Below are 17,641 nucleotides of genomic sequence, written 5' to 3' on the forward strand. Positions count from 1 at the left end.
GTCGGAGCCCCATGTAAGTGGCACCATCCGGCCGGCTGCCCTGTTAGCCACGCACGCTCTGCATGGGGTGGGAGGGGAAGTCCGGACATTTACAAATTCCCCCCGGATGCTATTTTTAGCTCAAAAACCCGGACATGTCCGGGGGAATCCGGACGAATGGTAACCCTATGCATGCATGCATGTGTGTTTGTGTGGTAGGAAAGATAAGGCAGTTTGGGGTAAAGGGATGAAACATTTCACTAGTCTAAAATGCTGTATTTAACAAAAACATTAGTGCTGCACTTTTAAGAAAAAGTGCATCATATCTGCATGGAAACTGATCAGATTCTGCTGTAAGAACAGGAGCTTTATTATCCTGAGTGGGATAAAGAAATGCTTAATCCACCCTGGCTGAGAGAACATATACATGCCACATATTGCACGAATATAGGAAGTATCCTATGGAAAACATTCTCTAATTGAAACATTAGCAATACTTCAATTCACTCTGTTCAACTAACCTCCATTTATATAATCTCACTTTAAATGTATTTTGACAAAGAGCCTTTGTCAAATAAACTTGCCACTAACATTATGCATGGTTGTCAAGTCAACTGAAAAATATTTTTATCTTATAAAACCTCTCAAGCTTGTTTAAAAGCCACTGCCAGAAAATTTTTGTGATATCATGCAGAAAGCTGGAGCACACTATGGGAGATTTTGAGGATGGCCCATGTTGATATTTAACATGAAATAGGAATTAGAAAACTTTTTTTTCACCTAAGTTTCTCTGTACTCAGATAGGTGATCCAGTTGATATACTGTACGTAGACTTCCAGAAAGCCTTTGACAAGGCCCCTCACCAAAGCAAAGTAAGCAGTCATGGGATAAAATGGAGGGTCCTCTCATGGATCAGTAACGTGTTAAAAGATAGGAAAGAAAGGGTAGGAATTAATGGTCACTTTTCACAGTGAATAGAAGTAAATAGCGTGGTACCCCAGGGATCTGTACTGGGACCAGTGCTGTTCAATATATTCATAAGTGATCTGGGAAAAGAGATAAACAGTGAAGTGGCAAAGTTTGCAGACAATGCAACATTACTCAAATATTTAAGTCCAAAGCTGACTCCAAAGAACTACAAAGGGATCTCACAAAACAGGGTGATGGGGCAACAAAATGGCAGATGAAATTCCATGTTGATAAATGCAAAGTAATGCACATTGGCAAGCATAATCCCAACTATACATACAAAATGATGCAATGTAAATTAGCCGTTACCCTCGAGAAAGAAATCTTGGAGTCATCATAAATAGGTCTCTGAAAACATCTGCTCAATGTGTAGCAGCAGTCAAAAAAGCTAACAGAATGTTAGGAACCATTAGGAAAGGGATAGATTAAAAAAACAGAAAATACCATAATTCCACTATATAAATCCATGGTAGGCCCACACCTTGAATACTTTGTACAGTTCTGATTGCCCTATTTAAAAAAAGATATATTAGACTTGGAAAAATTACAAAGGAGCGCATAAAAAAATGATTACGGGTATGGAACAGCTTTTGTCTGAGGAGAGATTAAAAAGACTGGGAATATTCAGCTTGGAAAAGAGTTGACTGAAGAGGGATATGATAGATGTCTATAAAACTATAAATGGTGTGGAGAAAGTGAATAAGGAAGTGTTATTTACCCCATCACATAACACAAGAACCAAGGCTCATCCAATGAAATTAATAGGCAGCAGATTTTAAACAAGATTTTAAATAAGGTAGTACTTCTTCACATAATACACCCGTAGAACTTATTGCTAGGGTATGTTGTGAAGGCCAAAAATATAACTGGGTTTAAAAAATAATTAGATAAGTTCACGGAGGATAGGTACATCAATGTCTATTAGCCAAGATGGTCAAGGAAGCAACCCCACGCTCTGGGTGTCCCTAAGATTCTGACTCCCAGAAGCTGGGACTGGATGACAGGGCATGGATCACTTGATAATTCCCCTATTCTGTTCATTCCCTCTGAAACATCTGGCTCTGGCCCTCGTCAGATGACAGGATACTGGGCTAGATGATCTGGCCCAGTATGGCCATTCTTATGCTCTTGTGAAAAAAGTATCGGGTGAGGCTTTTATGCTTTTATTATAGTCATGCATTCCGAAATGACACTTCTTTCACATCTGAACAAATGTTTTGCTATACAAGTTAAGTGAGGCTATGCACACACCTTCTGGAAAAAATTAAGTCCACACTGAAAAGATATTATTTGATATTTATCCTGCAACAGGAGCTCAAAAGTTCCTGCAAACATGGTACATTCATTGCAGCAGACTCTCTCAGTGACACCACACTATTACACTTGAAAGCTCTTATGTATTATTATTATTAATTACTTGTATGCCACCATTGAAGCACAGTGCATATACAAATTAGAGATGGAGGACCGGATTCTTTTCTCACAACAGAGTAAATCAGAAGCACGTCCACATAAATGAATTGTGTTGGACCAGTATTAAACTGGTGTACGTTAGATCAAAATGAGGTTTAGAATTCAAACTCTGAAGAGTTTACAATTTAAGGACTAGATTCTGCAAACACCTAACCCACTGTGTATGCTTATTTGCACACATAGTAGGATCAGGCCCTAAAATGAGACAAGGACCCGTTGAAAGAAAAAGAATGCCAATTTACAATACAAATATTTTTTAACCTTTCAAGAATTTGAGGCCTGTGCCTAGAATAACGATTACTCTAAAATACTTTAATGCACTAGCCAATTAAGAATTATAACAATAATGAATAGAGAATAAAGAGAAAGAAAACAACAGAAAAATACAGTAGCTAACCACAGGCACGCAGAATATAAACCATAGCTTCAGTTAACCTATTAATTTTGTTGTGCGGGAGTTGTAAATACTTGATAAATTAAAAACGTAATTCAACAAGAGCAAATATGTATATGCACTTAGAAACTAATAGAATTTTTAGGGGGAAAAGGTGCAACAGTAATGGAAATATGTATTATTAAGGAACAAATTGTAACCACTTTTTGAAATAAGCACCTGAGGGATATTTTCTCATCAGGCACAAGTACTTGGGGATACATGGAAGAGGCAGAGCATGTGGTCTCTCAACCTGATGGTTCCCTGGGGCCCATTTTGAAGAAGACCTCTCAGGGAGGGTTAGCAACTCTTAGTTGCTTCTCTACCTCCCATTACTCCTCTAGGAGTTTAGTTACCTTTGACTAAGCTTCCTGTTCCTCTAAAAGTGCCACCACCTCTCTGACTGTAGTGCAGAGACTAAATGGTACTTCAGGAAGAACTACCTTAGGAGCAGACATCTGAGGGATCCCAGCTATGGAGAGGATGGAATCGACCTAAACTATTTTATTATTAACATTTGGGGAAAAAATAAAAAATGCCAAAGGGTACAGAGATACACTCTCTGTTACTACTGTGGAATGCTGGCTATTGGTTTGAGCACACAGAATCTACCAACTGTCTAGGAGGGATTAACCAAACCATAAAAAACAGGTTGCCAGCGGAACTGTGGACATTTTTCTGAGCAGTCAGTAATCCCACTTCCAACCCCAAACTCCAAAAGATAAAGGTCTAACCAAAAGGACATCAGCAGGATGAAGGTGATGAGTGAAAAATGCAAGCTGAGAGTAGTAGTGATTTGTGAAAAGTCATGGTTGGGTGAGACATTGCTAAAAAAATCTCATTTTCTGTACAGGGAATAAAAAGTCTCTTAAGGTCTTGGTTACTTTACAGCTAGCTTCATGTATGACTAGATTAGGCTCCACCCTGATATGCAAAGAACAGAATCTAATCGTAAGAGAAGATCATTCTTGAGAAGGGAAAATTTTGATAGAATCTGGCTGAATAATATTTGTATAATTTATTCATGAATGTAACGATATTTTTAAAATAAATTACCCAGTGAATATTTTTTCATTATGGGCAAACCATTCACAAGTAATTATGAGACATTTTTTAACTAAAATATTAATGAATAACTTTTCTCACACTAGTGTGATCCAAATTTTAAAAAATGGACTTGAAGCCATAAGCTCTCAAGTTTTATCCTGGCTCTAATATTGATTCAATGTGTGTCCCTGAGCAAGTCATTTAACCTGTTTTTAGCTAAATATGGATTGAGAAGGTAAGCTTTAGGCACCTTAGTTTGAAAACTTTTGGCTTTATGACTTGAGAGAATACTGTTGCTGCTACAATTGAATCATCTTACTTAACAGGGCACATTCTGAAGTACAGTGAATTACTAAGGAAATGGGAAATAAAAGCAGTGTGAGAAATTGAAATAATGGATTCCTCATCTAAATTATGCCTTCAGGAAGACAGGCATGAACTCTATTAATAGAAGTATTAATGCTGATATTAATTGTTTAATCCTAATCTGTATTTCTTACTAAAATGCTTTAGAATGAATTTTTGTGCTGGAAAGCATAAAGGAAGTTATCATCAAGGTGAAATTAGTAACTAGGGGCCAAATTGTGCCCTTGTGATCTGTGCATCGAGGGGTCCTCTGTGCAAGGATCTCCACATCTTCACAGGAAAAGGGATGTATGTGTCCACGAATTGCACAGAAGTATTCCACTACTCTCCCTAAACTCCTTGGAGAGCTCTGTGGGGGTAAGGAGGAGGTAGTGAGCAGATCAATCAGGGCCAGAATACTTACATCATCCCCTCCTGCAGCCAGATACATAATATTTCCTCAGTAGCTTCCTCCTTGCTGAGGGATTCACAGCCAGAGGAGTGTTCAGGAACACAGCAAGAGAGGTCCTGGAGCTACTACTCAGCTTTCTGTGCCCCTATATAGGTATTATTGTATCAGATATCTGGCTCTATGGTATATTATTTTCTGGAGACAGCTATTTTAACACATTGATACAAAATGTTTCACTTGGTTAAGTAACCTGTATTGTGTGATCAGCTTTAAAATGTTAAAAACAAGGTTGGGTACATTTATAATAGCATTCTATGGGGAAGGTGTGACCACAGAAAGCTATTTTAAGAATTAGTTTCCTAGCTATACAGATACTGGATGATACCCAGTGAATGCTTCCAATTATTTATATGGCTCCCAAATTGTGCTAAGTGCTATTATATATTATTTATTTAGATTTTAAGATCTTCAATTATACTTGTACAGAGACTGAAACAACAAGACTCCAATCTTAGTTATGTCCTCTAGACATACTGTAATAAATACGTAAATAAATGTTTCCCACTAGAAGAGGGTTTCTTCAAATTATTATAAAAAAAAGCTACAAATGAAATGGAAGAACACACACAGGCCAAGTTCTACATAAGAGAAAGGGGTGGGAGGAAGATATGAAACAAAAGCACAAAGATTAAGTTCCACAGATACTGTAACAGGATATTTTACCTCCAAAATCAAGATTAAGCCCTTGTAGATGCCAAGCAGCGTCAGCATCTTGAGCCTCATAGGCCAACAAACAATGAACTCCTATTAGCCACTAATTTACTGTAACAAAGCAGCAGTTAAATTTATCCCAAAGGAAAACAGAAGCTGAAAAGCCATAATCTCATTTTAATAATAATTTAACTAATTGAGTGGGGAAGTCTGAAACTGGTAAAATCTAAAAACAAGCAGTTCAAAACGTGAATGAAAGAAGATAATCCATGTTGATTCCACTAATCTCATATTTCAATGTATCTTTTAACAGAACTAAGAGCATGAATAAGAGGTTGTGGTTCCCACAGGGGGGTAAACGTGCATTACTGAGTCAAGGCATTTGCAGACAAACTGTAATATAGTGAAACACCTCAGTAATTGAGTAACACCAAAGATAACCATCTGTAGCATGTACTGTTTGGTAATTCCATGTGGCTTTTGTTCCTAAAGAATTCTGGAATGTTTCAGATTTAAATTTATTTCTGCAGGAAACAATCAGGATTTTAACTTGAAAAACTGTTTATAAAAATCACTTTAAGATTTTTTACAATGCTAAAGCCATTTATAATAGTAGAGTATTTTTATTTACAGCTCTCTGAAACATGTTTTCAGCTTTATGACGACTGAATTTGGCTCCCTCCTCACATCTAAAGAGCTGCAGCAAAACTGCACAACACATAAAAAGTACCGTATTTTTCTTATCACGGTATAGAGAAATGTTATTTATTAGTAGAGTAAAAGATGTCATATATATTTCAATTTGTAATTTAGACACAAAACATATATTCCATGCTATGATACAAAAATTAGACAGGTTTGAATGGAACAAACTATGCTGACTGGCTGTGCGCCTTTGCCCTCTTCATTCTCTGTTCCTCTGCTGCCAGTCTTGCTTATGGTTTCCACAATGCACCTCTCTCCTTCCGCTACCTATTTATCCATCCCAGTTCTTATCATCAGTATCTGAGCACCTAATATCTTTTCCTTCCATTTCTCGTTTTTCTCTCACTCATATTTCCTTTCCTCATCCCCCTCCACTTTATGCTTGTAAACCAATCCCTCTCTAACCACTCTCCTTACCTCCACCTCTACTCCAACCTCCACCGAAAAACTCTCTATATTATCATTGTTCAATAGAATGATGTTCAAAATGTATTCATGGGGAACTGTGAAAGCTACATATAGAAACTCCCTTGTGTGTACTTAATGGAGGGCATAAAAATGACATTAATAATAAAAATAATAGTATATTCAACCATGACTACAGAGCCGTAAGTACAATAATATGTATTTACAACTATGCACAGCGGGTTATGAGCATTTTGTGGATATATCAAAGTAGATAACTGAGAAAATACTCTCAAATGCACCACAGCTCTGCAGAATTGTTCTATTAGGAGTCTACAATTAGGTCTGCATGTAGGTCAGACAGAAATCCATTCCAAAGTACAGAATATACAATTAAGGAGTTTGATATGCAAAACCAAACCCACAAAAATTAAACTATTAATTATTTTCAGTTGCATAAGACACTTCAATTCCAGTTCTGAAAATATTGCCAAGTTTTTGCAAGCATACTTGTTTGTACTTAATGCCGTGTGCGCTAAATGTGCTCTTTGAAAAATCTTGCCAACAAGAGCTCATAAAGCTTATTTATTTATGCATTTTATAACAGTGCATGGTTTTCATTGTCATCTACAAACCGGTCGTGGGTTTTTTGGTTTTCCCTTACATTTCATTGTATTTTCTCTGAGAATTCCTTTCTATAAGCAGCAGATATCCAAAAATTAATTTAAAGGAAAGTGTTTATTTCTATATATTTTTTTAAAGTTTAAGGAATTTAGTGGTCTTAAATTATTTCTGTGGAAGGGATTCACCTGGAATGAACATCCCTGTAACCTTCCTCACCATCCTCCATGACTGCATAGAAATGATTCATCTCTAATTCACCGGGAGAGGCTATCCTTAAAACCAAAATCTCATTTAGTATTGACTTTCTTCTTCAGTATTAGATACTGGGATCTCAGTTTTCTAGACAGTATGATTAAAATGTTCAAAAGTGGCTTCCAATTTAGGGTGCCCATCTTGAGACACTTGATTTTCAGAGGGGCTGAGAGCTCACAGTTCCAACTGAAGTCAACGGCAGATGCAAGAGCTCAGATGGAGATGTCTAGTGCAGAGCCTCCAGAAATGATGGTCTCAAAAACTGAACTGCTTTTAAAAACATTATCCTAATTGATAAACTTTTATCAAATATTGAGGGTTAATACAGAAGATTCTCCCCGAGTAAAATTTGCAATTGTAAAGCACTGACTTATTCTTTTTTGAAGGGTGGGGAGATCAAGCAGTGAATTCCAAGTTTGATATCTAATTTGTTTTGGCAGCATATTGCTTTTTTGGATTAAGTTTACTCCTTAATACTCCCTACTCCCCTTCTAGCCAATAAGAACAACATCTGGTTGTAAAGAATGTACATCTTCAGCTTCAGAACAATCTGTGTGCTGTTTGGGGTGGAGGAAAGCTAGTGTTTTGATGACCAATGTGATTTAATAGGAACTATTTTGAGACTGGCAAATTCAATAAAATCTCAGTCAACTTATGATTTCATTACATGCTTTTTGGCAATATTAGTCAGAGCTGCATTTGATGTATAGTACCAAAATCCCCAAAACAAGTTCAGGAGACACCTGTTTTTTCCCCAGATTAAATTAGATCTTCCAAATGTTCTAATGAATTATTATATATATAGAATGACTAATGTGCCATTCAAAGATTTGTTTTCTTGATTTATGTGCTATATTGACAAATTATGTCAATTTTAACCAAAAAATGAATTTCCTTAACTTATCATAAGTAATAGCCTTCCTTAATTAAAAAACAAGAACACACATACACAACCAAAGCTCCTGTGTTAAGTGATAACAGATAAACTCGTGAATTAAAATTAAAATTAAAATTAAAATTAAATTTAGAGTCTGGAATAATACATGCCAACAAATGTTAGGAATCTTTGTTTTCTTTCATGTACTTACTTGTGGCCCATCTCATGGGCAATGGTAAATGCGAGATTCAGACCATTGTCCTCTGCAATAATACATTTTCGTTTTTCACTGCACATTCCACTCAAATATGCTATACCTAGGAAACACAACCACCACACCAGGATTAATCATTATGAGTATTATTTATTATTAATACTTACACTATGGCCCTGGATTGGGACCCTATTGTGCTGGTGCTGAACTAACATATAGGGATGTACCTGCCCTATATTGTTTACAAACTAATTAAAGAGAATATGCAATTAGTGAATATAGCATCAATAGGATAGAAGGGAAAAGAGAAGATCAGGATAGTGACAATATCACTCATTTACACAGTATATAATGTGCACAAAATTTGTTCCGAAACAATGTTATGTATTTAAATAAGGTAAATACAGTAACATTTGTAATACAGTAAATTTTGAAAATGTAAAGTAATACAGTAAAATTTGAACAGCATATTGTTAAAAAGGGCAATACAAATCTCATAATTTTATCCACAAATCTGCACAATGTTTTTTGTTAATTGACTTTAGTGTTATTTTCTGTTCTTCAGTTTCTACTCTTTCATTTTAACATTAGTACTTATTATTTTTTAAGCATCAATATGGAGTTCAGTGCACAAGTTATAAAGGAAGACAAGTTTTTACAGGAAACCTCAAATTCCATAAAACTATACCAATTTTTAATAGACAGCAGTCTAACTATCACATTTATCATAAATGCCAAGGACAGTATCAAGCATATGATTTAAAACCTAGGATTTCAAAAACAGGAGCCTAAAAGTTAGACACTCAAGTCCATGATTAGGCTCCTAAATAAATTACCTAATATTCCAAAATGCTGAGCACCAAGCAGCTTTATTTGACTGAGATCATTTATTTAAAAACCTAGGATTTTAGGCTCCTATTTTTAAAGATCTTGGTTGAGGCAGTCTATTTGATTATTTACATATTCCAAATGTACAGCCTATTTCCTATGGAACATCCCTTCAAAGGAATGGTGCCCTCTGGACCAACATATTTGTTGAATGTTTCTGATACAATTAAATGGCTAGAAGCATTTGGAATTTAGTCATAATTAGTTTTCTAAATTTACATCTCATAGGATGAAGTCCAAATATTTTAACTTGTCAGCCTGCAAACAAAAAGGCCTTATTTACAGTGGGAATTTTAGGCAATACCCCCATTGCTGCTCTGACTAGGTTTGCACAATGCAATGGTTAAATTGTCTGGGGGTTAGTCTATACTAGTGCTCCCACTATTGTCAGCACCAATGGAGAAATGCTAGAAGAAAGGTAAGAGAATTACCTAACTTCTCAGTGTAGACACAGCAAAAAAGGCAACTGTGTTACACTGTGAAATGTTATTTTTCATTGGGAAAGCCCTCTCTATGGGCTTTGTTTGCACAAAAAAGTGAGATGTCCCTGAAGGTTTTCCACAACATACCTTCCTCACACCCCTACAAAATGGAACATAAATACAATGTGTTGGCCTAAAAGCAGAGAAAGCTCTCGACTCTTCTCTGGCTGGTGAAGTCTGGATGTGGCAGAAGTAGCTGATGACTGGTTGAGGAGTTTGAGGCTCCCAGCCTTTCCTGCCAGTGGGCAGAGCAGCAAAGCAAATGAGAAAGGGGAAAGAGGTGCCTTAGCCAGCTCCTCTCTTCTAAAATGATGATGTTCCTTATATAGGCTTAATGCTTCCCTCCACCACTGCTTGATTGCTATAGCTGCTAGTTCTCCTTACTATTCTACTGGCTCTCACAGGCATGATATAGCACTGAACAGGTAAATCCTTTGATAGATTCCATATCTATTGCAAGGAAGAAACTATAACCAGTAGTACTCATTACAAACAACAAATATCAATTTATGTAACCAAGGCTTCTTTGTACACATAGTTCTTATAAGTGCGTTGATTACTGCTAATCTTCTAGGAATGTGAAGCCTGCATTCTACTTACATTAAATTAGATTCTGATTCTAGATACAGCCAAAAGCATCATATATAATTAATGCTTTATTCCTTATTAAACAAAGTTGACCTTATACATGAAAGACACATCAAATACTAGCTACTGGATGTAAATCAGCCAACTACTAATCGAGAACTAGTTTCATGTCTTGTCCATGGTTATTAATTTCATGTGTAAGGAAAAAACTGGCTTCGGTAAGCAGCTGCTCTTGTTTAACTATCACAAAAAAAGACTGCAGTGAATATATATATATATATATATATTCACTGCAGTTTCCTTAGGTAAAAAAATAATTTCTTCATATGTATATGTTCACTGCAGTTTCCTGTGGCTTATTAACACAGCTGGAATTGCTCCAAGGTTAAATCCACGTGAAATAACCAAAACAAAAAACAAAACAAAAAAACCCTGAACAATTGCTTTTTTGTTATGATTAAAGTATCCCCACTGAAATCTGTGGGCTTTCCACACAACTTCAAATTAACAAAATTTGTACTTGAAAAGTCTTTGCTTGAACTCGGTGAATTTTTAAAATAACCCAATTCCATGTCTAAGAAAAAAGCCTAAAAGAAACATTGACGATTACGTATGTCAGAACAAGAAACAGTAGTGAACTGATGCATGCTTGACAGAAGATGTTAAAATTCTCTTAACCTGTTGATGATCAAAGATGCTTTTTAGGATAATTAAATACAGAATTACTAAATGCAGTAGAACCTCACTAATTTGCACTACAGCTATTATGAAATATCACATTTTGTGAATTAATAAGTGCACAATCAATAAAATGGATTATGTTTCAGAAAATGACTATTGTTTTCATTTTATTTTGTCTACTATTTATATGGTTAATGATATTTCATATGGTAGCAGTAAATGTACTACCTTATATTTTGTGTAAAAAAATTCTTAATACAATAATAAATGCCCCCGGTACGAATCTTCTAGTGTATCTCTGAGAGGCAAACACCTCTATTATTTTGCGTGTGTTTTAATGAATACAGACTAGCTCTGATAGGTAGAGTATCAAAAAGTTCTCAACTGTCTTTGCCCAGTTACTAGTGGACAAGTGTCCACATCATAAAACCATGAATAAAATAAGCAATAATAAGTATAATTGCAAACTGTGTCCATGGACAGACAAAGGATTCGATTAATATGGAGACGGAGGTACCCTCAACCCCAGAGATCCATCCATAATATTGGTGAAGTGTGGGGGAAAAAACATACTGCTCCCATGTTCAGTGTATAATTAAAAGCCTCGGTCATTTTTTAATAATGCTTTAATACGCCTGTTCTCATGCAATACAAAAAACTGTTGACCTGGAGTTTGGGTTGAAAAATTCTAGCATGTGCTTCAGGGGGACAAGAATCCTAAGAGAGGAAAATGTCACTCATCCTGTGCAGTAATTGTAGTTCTTTGAAATGTATGTCCCTATGGGTGCTACACTTCAGGTGCATATGTGCCTCCTGAGCCTTCGATCAGAGATTTCTAGCTAGCAGTGTCCATTTGGCTCGCACATGAGCCTTATGCCTCCTCATGGCAGTCAATGAGGCTATATAGGGATGCACTGGCCAACTGTCCTCAGTTCCTTCTGTTCTCAGTGATCCCCTAGGGAACAACTGAAGCAGAGGAAAAGGAGGACGAATAGTCAAGCACTAAGACACACATCTCAAAGAACTACAGTTACTGCACAGACTAAGTAACATTTCCTTCTTCTTTGAGTAGTGTCCCTATGAGTTCTTCACTTCAGCTGACTTCCGAGCAATATCCCTAGAAGCAGGAGGGAGCTTTGGAACAGGACTCAGAAGTACTGCAGAGACAAATGACACATCAAATCTGACGGCAGAAGTCCAAGTAGTGTCTCTACATATCTCCGATACTGGAACATTGTTCCAAAATGCAGTAGATGTTGCCTGTGATCTGCTTGAATGCATTCTCACTCACGGGGGGGAGAAGGAAGGGATGAGCACCTGCACAATCATAACAGAAATACAACCTAATATCCATTTTAAAAGTCATTGAGCAGAAATAGGAGCCCCCTTAGCTTTATCTGCAAAGTATATGAAGAGTCTAGGCAATCTCTTAATCTGCTTAGTCCTATCCAGGTAGAAGGCCCTTCTAACATCCAGAGATGGAAATAGGATTTCTCTGCACTGTGATGTTTCAGGACAAAAAATACTAGTAGATGATGTGATGTTATATGATTAAAATATGACCATGTAGATCATTGTTGCTACTACTGTTAAATAATCACAACAAATCTTGTACAAACTGCTTCAAGTAAGGTGTCAATGGAGAAGTTATGGTTTGCTGAATATGATTATCCTATTTGTATGCAAGTATCGTTTTTGTTTTTGAGGTTATGAATATTGACTATGTACCTGAATTTCAAATGTGTTTGCTCCTGTGATATCACCCATAGGGTAATTTGCGTCCAGCACATTGTGAATGGAGTATTCAAGTTGATGGCTCATCAATGAACACGATGGACCATGGAAGAAACCTATCCACCCCTGATGGACTTTCATGTGAACGTTTTCACTAGAGTATGCAAGAGCATGTGACTAAATCATGCAACCCTAAACTCCATCTTGTTACCAGTATGTTTCCACAAACTGGACTGAGGGCTTTGTTTTAATAGATTCTAGGGCTGGAAGGGACCTCGAGAGGTCATCGAGTCCAGTCCCGTGCCCTCATGGCAGGACCAAATACTGTCTAGACCATCCCTGATAGACATTTATCTAACCTACTCTTAAATATCTCCAGAGATGGAGATTCCACAACCTCCCTAGTAAGTTTATTCCAGTGTTTAACCACCCTGACAGTTAGGAACTTTTTCCTAATGTCCAACCTAAACCTCCCTTGCTGTAGTTTAAGCCCATTGCTTCTTGTTCTATCCTTAGAGGCTAAGATAAACAAGTTTTCTCCCTCCTCCTTATGACATCCTTTTAGATACCTGAAAACTGCTATCATGTCCCCTCTCAGTCTTCTCTTTTCCAAACTAAACAAACACAATTCTTTCAGCCTTCCTTCATAGGTCATGTTCTTAATCATTCTTGTTGATCTTCTCTGGACCCTCTCCAATTTCGCCACATCTTTCTTGAAATGTGGTGTCCAGAACTGGACACAATACTCCAGTTGAGGCCTAACCAGCGCAGAGTAGAGCGGAAGAATGACTTCTTGTGTCTTGCTCACAACACACCTGTTAATGCATCCCAGAATCATGTTTGCTTTTTTTGGCAACAGCATCACACTGTTGACTCATATTTAGCTTGTGTTCCACTATAACCCCTAGATCCCTTTCTGCCATATTCCTTCCTAGACAGTCTCTTCCCATTCTGACAGGTTTCAGAGTAGCAGCCATGTTAGTCTGTATCCACAAAAAGAACAGGAGTACTTGTGGCACCTTAGAGACTAACAAATTTATTAGAGCATAAGCTTTCATGGACTACAGCCCACTTCTTCGGATGCATATAGAGTGAAACATATATTGAGGAGATATATATACACACATACAGAGAGCATGAACAGGTGGGAGTTGTCTTACCAACTCTGAGAGGCCAATTAAGTAAGAGAAAAAAACTTTTGAAGTGATAATCAAGCTAGCCCAGTACAGGCATTTTGATAAGAAGTGTGAGAATACTTACAAGGGGAGATAGATTCAATGTTTGTAATGGCTCAGCCACTCCCAGTCCTTATTCAATCCTGAGTTGATTGTATCTACTTTGCATATCAATTCCAGCTCAGCAGTCTCTCGTTGGAGTCTGTTGTTGAAGTTTTTCTGTTGTAAAATAGTCTCTCCACAAAAGAATTAATGGACACAAATCTGACATCAGGAATCATAATACTGAAAAACCAGTGGGAGAACACTTTAACCTGTCTGGTCACTCTATGACAGACCTGCGGGTGGCTATTTTACAACAGAAAAACTTCAACAACAGACTCCAACGAGAGACTGCTGAGCTGGAATTGATATGCAAACTAGATACAATCAACTCAGGATTGAATAAGGACTGGGAATGGCTGAGCCATTACAAGCATTGATTCTATCTCCCCTTGTAAGTATTCTCACACTTCTTATCAAACTGCCTGTACTGGGCTAGCTTGATTATCACTTCAAAAGTTTTTTTCTCTTACTTAATTGGCCTCTCAGAGTTGGTAAGACAACTCCCACCTGTTCATGCTCTCTGTATGTGTGTATATATATCTCCTCAATATATGTTTCACTCTATATGCATCCGAAGAAGTGGGCTGTAGCCCACGAAAGCTTATGCTCTAATAAATTTGTTAGTCTCTAAGGTGCCACAAGTACTCCTGTTCTTCCCATTCTGTATGTGTGAAACTGATTGTTCCTTCCTAAGTGGAGGCTTTGCATTTGTCTTTGTTAAACTTGATCCTGTTTACTTCAGACCATTTCTCCAATTTGTCCAGATCATTTTGAATTATGACCCTATCCTCCAAAGCAGTTGCAATCCCTCCCAGTCTGGTATCATCTGCAAAGTTAATAAGCATACTTTCTATGCCAATATCTAAGTCGTTGATGAAGATATTGAACAGAGCGGTCCCAAAACAGACCCCTGAGGAATCCCACTTGTTATACCTTTCCAGCAGGATTGGGAACCATTAATAACTATTCTCTGAGTACGGTTATCCAGCCAGTTATGCACCCACCTTATAGTAGCCCCATCTAAGTTGTATTTGCCTAGTTTATTGATAAGAATGTCATGCAAGACCGTATCAAATGCCTTACTAAAGTCTAGGTCAGGGGTCAGCAACCTTTCAGAAGTGGTGTGCAGAGTCTTCATTTATTCACTCTAATTTAAGGTTTCGCGTTCCAGTAATACATTTTAACATTTTTAGAAGGTCTCTTTCTGTAAGTCTATAATATATAACTAAACTATTGTTGTGTGTAAAGTAAATAAGGTTTTTAAAATGTTTAAGAAGCTTCATTTAAAATTAAATTAAAATGCAGAGCCCCCCTACTGGTGGCCAGGACCCGGGCAGAGTGAGTGCCACTGAAACCCAGCTTGCGTGCCACCTTCAGCACGTGTGCCACAGGTTGCCTACCCCTGGTCTAGGTATACCACATCCACTGCTTCTCCCTTATCCACAAAACTCATTATCCTATCAAAGAAAGCTATCAGATTGGTTTGACATGATTTGTTCTTTACAAATCTATGCTGGCTATTCCCTATCACCTTACCACCTTTCAAGTGTTTGCAGATGATTTCCTTAATTACTTGCTCCATTATCTTCCCTGGCACAGAAGTTAAACTAACTGGTCTGTAGTTTCCTGGGTTGTTTTTATTTCCCTTTTTATAGATGGGCACTATATTTGCCCTTTTCCAGTCTTCTGGAATCTCTCCTGTCTCTCATGATTTTCCAAAGATAATAGTTAGAGGCTCAGATACCTCCTCTATTAGCTCCTTGAGTATTCTAGGATGCATTTCATCACGCCCTGGTGATTTGCAGGCATCTAACTTTTCTAAGTGATTTTTAACTTATCTTCCAAACCTACCCCCTTCCCATTAGCATTCACTATGTTAGGCATTCCTTCAGACTTCTCGGTGAAGACCGAAACAAAGAAGTCATTAAGCATCTCTGCCATTTCCAAGTTTCCTGTTACTGTTTCTCCCTCCTCACTGAGCAGTGGGCCTACCCTGTCCTTGGTCTTCCTCTTGCTTCTAATGTATTGATAAAAAGTCTTCTTGTTTCCCTTTATTCCTGTAGCTAGTTTGAGCTCATTTTATGCCTTTGCCTTTCTAATCTTGCCCCTGCATTCCTGTGTTGTTTGCCTATATTCATCCTTTCTAATTTGTCCTAGTTTCCACTTTTTATATAACTCCTTTTTATTGTTTAGATCATGCAAGATCTTGTGGTTAAGCCAAGCTGGTCTTTTGCCACATTTTCTATCTTTCCTAACCAGCAGAATAGCTTGCTTTTGGGCCGTTAATAGTGTCCCTTTGAAATACTGCCAACTCTCCTCAGTTGTTTTTCCCCTCAGTCTTGATTCCCATGGGACCTTACCTATCAGCTCTCTGAGCTTACCAAAATCCGCCTTCCTGAAATCCATTGTCTCTATTTTGCTGTTCTCCCTTCTACCCTTCCTTAGAATTGCAAACTCTATGATTTCATGATCACTTTCACCCAAGCTGCCTTCCACTTTCAAATTCTCAACGAGTTCCTCCCTATTTTTTAAAATCAAATCTAGAATAGCTTCCCCCCAGAAGCTTTTTCAACCTTCTGAAATAAAAAGTTGTCTGCAATGCAGTCCAAGACCTTATTGGATAGTCTGTGCCCCGCTGTGTAATTTTCCCAACATATATCTGGATAGTTGAAGTGAATTTCCCTCCACGTGGCAGAAGCTATAAAAGGCCCTGGAAACATCTCCATTTGGTCTCTTTCCTGCTCTGATCTCTGGACTATGAACTTAGACTAATGGGGGCAGTCTAACCAAGGGACTAAGGCCCTTCCAATGATTTTGTAGAAACCAGAAACTTAATAAACCAGCAGTTTATGACATCCCTGCTTCAACCCTGATCCTAGAACCTTGCAATTACTGTATGTATTTGATTCCTTTAACCAATTTTAACTCTCACCTCTTTCTTTCTTTCTTTCTTTCTTTTTTCTTTCTATAAATAAACCTTTAGATATTAAATACTAAAGGATTGGCAACAGTGTGATTATTGGGTAAAATCTGAGTTATATATTGACCTGGGTATGTGACCTTTGGGATCAGAAGAACTCTTTGTTTGATGAAACTGGTTATAAATAACCACTCATCATTAAGTCTAGTGTCTGGGTGTTGAATCCAGGACTGGAATACCTGAGGAAGCTGCATTTCTGACTTCTTGTTAGCCAGTGTGGTGAGACAGAAGTTTACTTTTGTTGCTGGTTGGGTATATCTTATAGAAGAATAACCCCCAGTTTTGGAGTGTGTCTGCCCTATTTCTCAGCAACCTGTCCTGAATTTGGTATTCTCAGTTGTGACCAACTGAGGCATGGTGACATTTGGCATAGTTTTGGCAGGTTTCACGGAACCAGGTCAATTAAACTTGATCAGAACCCCATGCTATTCAAAATTTGAAATTTGATATTGAGAGTTTTGGTGCTTAAAGAGTAGCTACAATGAGTAAGCAATGATCATATGAAGGTCTTGACAGAAAAATTCTGGAAGATTTGTGCCCACAAAAGGGATTATCCTTTAAG

General features: G+C 37.5%; 1 protein-coding gene across 1 annotated transcript in view; it reads right to left on the minus strand.

Annotated features, from left to right (window-relative positions):
* Positions 1–17,641, minus strand: part of ADAMTS19 (ADAM metallopeptidase with thrombospondin type 1 motif 19) — a 264,607-nt gene that overhangs the window by 112,274 nt on the left and 134,692 nt on the right. The window contains exon 8 of the mRNA XM_054033172.1: positions 8,444–8,549. Coding sequence (XP_053889147.1) covers positions 8,444–8,549 — 106 coding nt within the window. The remainder of the gene's footprint in view (positions 1–8,443; positions 8,550–17,641) is intronic.

Source organism: Malaclemys terrapin, chromosome 6, assembly GCF_027887155.1.
Source record: "Malaclemys terrapin pileata isolate rMalTer1 chromosome 6, rMalTer1.hap1, whole genome shotgun sequence".
NCBI lineage: Eukaryota > Metazoa > Chordata > Testudines > Emydidae > Malaclemys > Malaclemys terrapin.